The sequence below is a fragment of the Ailuropoda melanoleuca genome, chromosome 2, assembly GCF_002007445.2.
Source record: "Ailuropoda melanoleuca isolate Jingjing chromosome 2, ASM200744v2, whole genome shotgun sequence".
In the NCBI taxonomy this organism is placed as follows: Eukaryota; Metazoa; Chordata; class Mammalia; order Carnivora; family Ursidae; genus Ailuropoda; species Ailuropoda melanoleuca.
In genome coordinates, this window is record NC_048219.1 from 88,395,348 (window position 1) to 88,402,325 (window position 6,978).

General features: G+C 60.3%; 1 protein-coding gene across 3 annotated transcripts in view; it reads left to right on the forward strand.

Moving 5' to 3' along the window:
- Window positions 1-1,148: 1,148 nt before the first annotated feature.
- The window catches only part of ZNF687 (zinc finger protein 687), an 8,999-nt gene continuing 3,169 nt past the window's right edge, over window positions 1,149-6,978 (forward strand). The window contains exons 1-3 of one of the 3 annotated variants that reach the window (XM_034654267.1): window positions 1,149-1,468; window positions 4,491-6,613; window positions 6,755-6,933. In XM_034654267.1, coding sequence (XP_034510158.1) covers window positions 4,508-6,613; window positions 6,755-6,933 — 2,285 coding nt within the window. In that variant the 5' untranslated portion in view covers window positions 1,149-1,468; window positions 4,491-4,507. Of the gene's footprint in view, window positions 1,469-1,551; window positions 1,676-2,862; window positions 2,994-4,490; window positions 6,614-6,754; window positions 6,934-6,978 lie in introns of those variants that run through there. The other 2 variants (XM_034654268.1, XM_034654269.1) reach the window with 2 other exon arrangements.

Sequence of the window (6,978 nt, forward strand, 5' to 3'; positions counted from 1 at the left end):
TTTTATCCATGAAAAACCGGTTCAGGGAGGTCGAGCGACTTGCCCCATGGAACCATTGATTTCCCAAGATTTCCACCCAGAGGCTCGGATTCACATCTCAATACAGTCGCTATTACTCATGCAAACTCTGAGGGTGCGCCGAAGAGTCCTAGATCCAGAGGCCCAGAGGCCCAGAGGTCCAGTGACTCCTGCGCAGGGTCACAGAACCACTTTTAATAACCACGTCCGGGCGGTGAACGGCTTCGTGCTCCGCAAGCTGTGGAGGTTAGCAGGCGGATAAATCTTCCCACTGGTGGGCACGCTGGGCTTGCATATGTATTCTGAGTATCATGGCAACTGGTTTTCCCAGCATCCCCTCCCCTTCCCCCGCCTCCAGGGGGCGTGGCAACAAAGCGCGGGAAAACCGGCTTCGACTCCACCCCCACCCCGTGCTGGGGGCGGGGAAAAGGAGAGCTCTTAAATGGGAAATGCAAGAGACAGCCGGCCCACACCCCATCCCCGTGCTTAGGAAGCCTACCAGCATACCGCTTTAAGATCCCTTTGGAAATGGCCCAGGCCACGCCAACACTCTAACGTCACCTCTCCTCCACTTCCGGTCTGCAGGGCCGCCCCGGGCTCCAGGAGCCGGTTCCTTTCACACTCCTAACTAATCCCGCCCCTACTGCAAGCCCTCCTGCAGAGAGAAAAGGTATGGGTGACGCCATCAGCGCGAGATCCCTATCCATCCAGATTATATGACGATTTAGACAGTGGGAAAACGGCAAGGAACTGGTCAACCAGATGACGTAATGTTTTGGGTAACGTCCCATTTTGTGACTTCTGCACAGCATGACTGACATTGGGGTTTAGCTTGAGAAAATAGAGCAAACGGATCTACGCATCCGCGCTTCGCTCAGAGTCGAGGAGGTTCTCCTCAAAGTGCCCACCAAATAGAAGCGGAGAGTTCTTTTAATTTGCATAAGTGAACTGCAGGCTTCAAAGATTGCGGCCAATAGGAGTGAGGGGGCGGAGACGCGCCTGGGATAGTCACCGCCTCTAAAGGGAAAGCAGGGGATCAGATTGGCTTTTTCCTAAGCGACAGTAGCGAAAGCCAGTCGTTTTTGAGATGCCCAGATGGTGCAGGTGGGCCCGGCGTAACCAATGGGGAGAGGCATCTTCAGAAGGACTAGGCTCCTTGCCCAATGAAGCTGGGAGGACTGTGCGGGGCTAGTTCCGAGCGGCAGTACTTACGGCCAACCCAGAGCGGGCTTAGGCGGGGCGCAGTGCTGAACGACGGGGGTGTTGGCCAATGGCGAGTGCGGAAGCGGGCAGTCCAGACCTGGAACGCGGAGGGAGCTGAAGGAGGGGGAGGCTGAACCGGAGAGAAGCAGGAAGTAGCGGCGGCCTCGGGGAGGGCGGCGACGGCGGCGGTGGCGGTGGGAGCGGGGTAGAGACCGCCGGGTCTCGGCCCGCACTTGGAGCGGAACAAGTAAGCATGCCTGGGGGTAATACCCGCCTTTGGCCCCGCCCCCTGGTGGGGCGGGTAAATACCCCCGCCCCTCCCCCACTTGGTCAACTACCCCCTTCTCCGCGCCGCCCCCCTGGGGCGGCTTCTAGGAAGGCCCCGCCACCGCTTCTATCCCTTGAGGCGGATGGGCGAAACTCCTAGCCTGTTGAAAGCACAGCCCCTAGCCGGGTAAACGTGGAGGGAGGGTCGGGGTCCTCAAGTCCTGGCGCCCCGAGCCTAAGAGGCGTCCGAAGCACGGCCCGGTGACTGGTGGCTGCGGGATGTCGCGACCTAAAATGGTGTCCGTGTTCGGGGGCGGGGGCGGGGGAGCTGGGCCAGGCCGGAGCGGAGCCTGCACCCCGACTGGGCGCGGGTCAGCGTCCGGGCCCGGGCCGGACGCAGGCTCGTGCTCCGGGCCGCCGCGCGCCTAAGGATCACTTCTCAGTCTCGAGGGAGCCGCGGGAGTCTGCGGGAGGAGGAAGCTGTGCCGCGCCGGGACGGGAGGGTAGGAGGTCGGAGTTGGGACGGACCCCGGCCGGAGAGCTGCGAGTCACGCAAAGACCGTCCCCTCCCCACTCCTCTCTTTCTGCGCGCCTCCCCTACTCCGGTGAAGTCCTGGGCCGGGAGGTGCTGCGCGGCAGCTCCCCAAGGGCCTGGCCTGGCCGGGGCCCGTCCTTCCCTTCTCACGCCGGTGGGAGCGAGAGAAGCGCGGTGCGCCTCAGTTTCCCCATTGGCTTCTTCTCTGTATACCCCGCCCCCTCCCCGCAACCCGGGACATGCTCCCGGCGCCGGCCCTCGGCAGATGGCAGGGACTTAATTCCGCCCGCTGCCCAGCTCGGCGGCAGCCTAATCGCCCCCGGCCGCCGGCCCCTCGCCCTGCTCTGCAGGCCCCGGGCCAGGGAAAGAGCAGTGGAACCCCCTCCCGACCCAGGCCAGTTCACCCTCTTCCTGTTCGGCCCCTTCCTTTGGCTTTTGGGGAAGAACAGAGGGAAAAGGGGGGGAGGGCCCGAGCCCAAGAGTCCGGGCACAGCAGCCGCAGAAAGGCCTCGGCGGTGGGCTGGGGGAAGCCTCTTTGGCCTTGAGCTCCAGCTGCTTGGTGGACTGTCCGCTCCTGGCTATCTAATGACCTCTAAGTCACTTGGACACCAAAGGGGGAGTTGCTTGCGGAGGGCGAGTGGGGAGATGTTTTCTCCTAGTCCCCACTGATTGTGCTCCACCAGCCCACTTTTCTGAGGGCCGGGGTGGAAGGTAGCTTGGTTTCTCTCTCCTGGTGGGGAGAGAAGCAGGCAGAGGAGGGAGGGCCCTAGCTCTCCCATCAGGGCAGAGGCAAAGGGTGGAGGGCTTTGTTTAAACGCAGAGACTGCAGAATTAAGTAGGGGGTGGTGAGGGGAAACTTCCCTTTCTTCCTCTTGTTGGTACCCTCTTCCTACACCCTACCTTGGTCTGGGCATTGCCAGCTGCCACCTGCTGGGACTATCTCCAGTTTCGGTCTAAAGGCTGGCAGGAGGTGAGAGAACTGGTCCTGAGAAAGGGCTTGCATCCTGGGCAGAGAATGTGTTGTGACAGAGACTTTTTCAGTTTCTTTTTCCTAGATATAGAAACACTTGTGGGGAGAAACTGGTGAGGAACAGACCTGGGTCCCCCACGAGCTCCAGGCTGGCCATGTTGGTTTAGTGCCACATGCGTCTTGTGGGATATGTATGTGTGTGTGTGTGTGTCTGCCTGCACGCGTGTGTGCACACACACACACTGGGCCAGGTTGGGGTTGGGCAAGACTTCCTGGACTGGTGTTACCGAGGGAAGATGAAAAGGGTGAGGAGTGTGAGTTAGGAGCTCAGAGCAGGGATGACACGGGTGAGGGGGCTTGGCTTTTCCCCTTTGTGGCAGCCCTGCTGGATAAGTTACCCTGGAGTTTGGCCCTGAGAGAGCAGGATGGGGAGGGAGGGAGAGAGGAGGGGCTGGCCCCAGGAGGGCCATGGGAGGGCAGAGGCACTCTGGGGAAGGTAGGTGAGCTAGCAGCAGGTGTTTGTGACAGGAGAGGCCTAGGCTGGGGCCCTTGTGACCAGACTGCTGTCACGGTTTTCCCCTGTCTTTTCTCTTTGTCTCTTTCTGTTCCTGTGTCGTATTCTTTCCATCTTGGTCTCTTGGCTGATTTCCCTGAGTCCACTTTTCCTTGTTAACCAAGCTAGATCTCCAGGTGCCAGTGATGACCCCAAGTCCCCAGACTTGACCCCTGACTCTTGTCTCTGACCCCAGCCCCAGATTCCTAGTGCTTACTCCTTCCCAGCTCCTCCTTGACTTGACATGTCCTTGTTTGTCCCAGCTGTAATAATAAATCCTATTCTGGGTTCTGATTCTCAGGGTTATGATTCATATTGTGCGCAGAATCACCCTGTGATGTATGGGTTACTTGCCTCCCCTTTCAGAAGTAAGGCAGTGGACATCAGGCCATTGATAAAGCTGGAACTAGAATCATTTCTTCATCTTGGCTTAAGTCACTGTCGCTTTGTACACATGGCCTTTCAGGTCTCTGTGGACCCCCAGAAGATCCATGAAGAATTATGAATGGATCCCATGCTGCCATGAATGAGCCCTTAGACCCAGAGCATTGTGTACATCTTCCTCCTTAACAGTGGTATTGATTAACTGATGGGTTTTGTGCTGGGCACAGGAGGGGCCGAGGTGGTTTCAATCAAGATGTTCACTGAGCTCCCTCTGTCTGATACCCTTGTCTCTCAGCTGTATTTCTGAGAAGTTCCTTTTCTTCTGCTTTTCCTCGATGTTGGTGTCTTCCCTGGAATGTGCACATAACCTACCTTTCAGTTTTAGGGTTTGGCAAACCAGGTGGCTCCATCAGCTCTAGGATTCGCGCTGTGGTAGAAGTGTACCCAAGTCAGACTGCACATGGTCCCAAGAGGATAAATATGGAGATCCCGAGGGAGGAGGGCCAGGGCTCCTGCCTCCAGAGGGCTTAGTTTCTTGCTCTTTTTTCTGTTTTCATGAGGTCTGGGACCTGCTGCCATGGGGGACATGAAGACCCCTGATTTTGATGACCTTCTTGCTGCATTTGACATCCCCGATATTGACGCAAATGAAGCCATCCACTCTGGGCCAGAAGAAAACGAAGGGCCTGGTGGCTCAGGAAAGCCAGAACCCAGTGTAGGCGGTGACTCTGGAGAAGCAACGGCAGCAGCTGCCAGGGATGGTCCCGAGGTTCCAGCTCAGGCCTCTGATCATGGCCTGCCGCCGCCAGACATCTCAGCAGTCAGCGTCATTGTGAAGAACACTGTGTGTCCTGAGCAGCCTGAGTCCCCAGCTGGGAGTTCAGGAGGGGAAGGGGCCCGGGCTGGAGGGGTGACTAAGGAAGGGCCTGTGGGGCCTCGTCTGATGCAAAATGGTTTTGGGGGCCCTGAGTCATCCCTTCCAGGTACACCCCACTCTCCAGCTCCTCCCACTGGGGGTACCTGGAAAGAAAAAGCCATGGAAGGCAAAGCTCCTTTGGACCTCTTTGCTCATTTTGGGCCTGAGCCAGGGGAACACCCCGATCCCCTCCCTCCCTCTGCACCCTCCCCACCTCGGGATGGGGCCATGACCCCTCCTCCTTTCCCCTCTCCCTTTGAGCTGTCCCGGGAGAATGGCCCAGCCTTGCTGCCACCTGGTTCTCCCCCACCACTGGGGACCATGAAGCAGGACAGCTGCAGCCCCCTTCATCCTCAGGGCCTAGCAGGGTTAGGCTCTGGCTTGAGCCCAGAGGCCACAGGCATTACTGCCAGCGCCTCGCCTCCCCGGGTTGCTGGGTTGCCCTTCTTCAAGCAGTCTCCAGGGCATCAGAGCCCTGCTGCCTCCCCCAAAGTGCCCCACTGTCAGCCCCTGAAGGAAGAAGAGGAGGAGGGGCCAGTGGATAAGGCTTCCCCCGAAAGTCCCCAGAGTCCCTCTAGTGGAGCCGAAGCTGCAGATGAGGACAGCAATGACTCCCCTGCCTCTTCCAGCTCCTCAAGGCCTCTCAAGGTGCGGATCAAGACCATTAAAACATCCTGCGGGAATATCACAAGGACTGTAACCCGGGTCCCCTCAGACCCCGATCCCCCTGCCCCCTTGGCTGAGGGGACCCTCCTGGCTGATTCTGGCCTCCTGAAGCTGTCCCCCGCAACCTCGACCCCTGAGGGTCCAAAGGTGGTGAGCGTCCAGCTGGGTGACGGCACAAGGCTAAAGGGCACCGTGCTGCCCGTAGCCACCATCCAGAACGCGAGTACTGCCATGCTGATGGCGGCCAGCGTGGCCCGCAAAGCTGTGGTTCTGCCTGGGGGCCCTACCACCAGCCCTAAGACGATGGCTAAGAATGTGCTAGGGCTGGTGCCCCAAGCCCTGCCCAAGGCGGAGGGGCGGGCAGGGCTGGGGACAGGGGGGCAGAAGGTGAACGGTGCCTCAGTGGTGATGGTGCAGCCTTCCAAGGCGGCCACCGGGCCAGGCGCTGGGGGTGGCACGGTGATCTCGCGGACCCAGTCCAGCCTGGTGGAGGCCTTCAACAAGATCCTCAACAGCAAGAACCTGCTGCCTGCCTACCGGCCCAACCTGAGTCCACCGGCTGAGGCTGGGCTGGCCCTGCCTCCGACGGGCTACCGCTGCCTCGAGTGCGGGGACGCCTTCTCACTGGAGAAGAGCCTGGCGCGGCACTATGACCGCCGGAGCATGCGCATCGAGGTCACCTGCAACCACTGCGCCCGCCGCCTGGTCTTTTTCAACAAATGCAGCCTGCTGCTGCACGCCCGAGAGCACAAGGACAAAGGGCTCGTCATGCAGTGCTCACACCTGGTCATGAGGCCCGTCGCCCTGGACCAGATGGTGGGGCAGCCGGACATCACGCCCCTGCTGGCTGTCCCGCCCGCCCTCGGACCTCCAGCCTTGCCCGCCTTGGGCAAGGGTGACGGGGCCTTCGCCGCCGCCATTACCGCGGTTGCTGCTGAGGCCCCTGTGCTGCCGCTCTCATCCGAGCCGCCCGCTGCCCCTGCCAGCTCGGCGTACACGTGCTTTCGCTGCCTGGAGTGCAAGGAGCAGTGCCGGGACAAGGCTGGCATGGCTGCCCACTTCCAGCAGCTCGGGGCCCCCGCCCCTGGGGCCAACAGCACTGTGAGTTCCCTCTCTTGGCCCTTCCCAGGGGTGGAGCCTGATGCCATGGGAGTAGGGTCTGGGGTGTTGGGGCTTGGCCAGGAGAAGTCATGGGGGCAGGCCACTCCTCACTGACTGACCTTGTTTCCGCCCCCTTGACAGGTGTGCCCAACCTGCCCCATGATGCTCCCCAATCGCTGCAGCTTCAGCGCCCACCAGCGCATGCATAAGAACCGGCCCCCTCACGTCTGCCCGGAGTGCGGGGGCAACTTCCTGCAAGCCAACTTTCAGACCCATCTTCGGGAGGCCTGTCTACATTTGTCTCGCCGTGTGGGATACAGGTGCCGCCTTCCTCTCCTGCCCATGGTCTTGCCACTGTCCCCCCC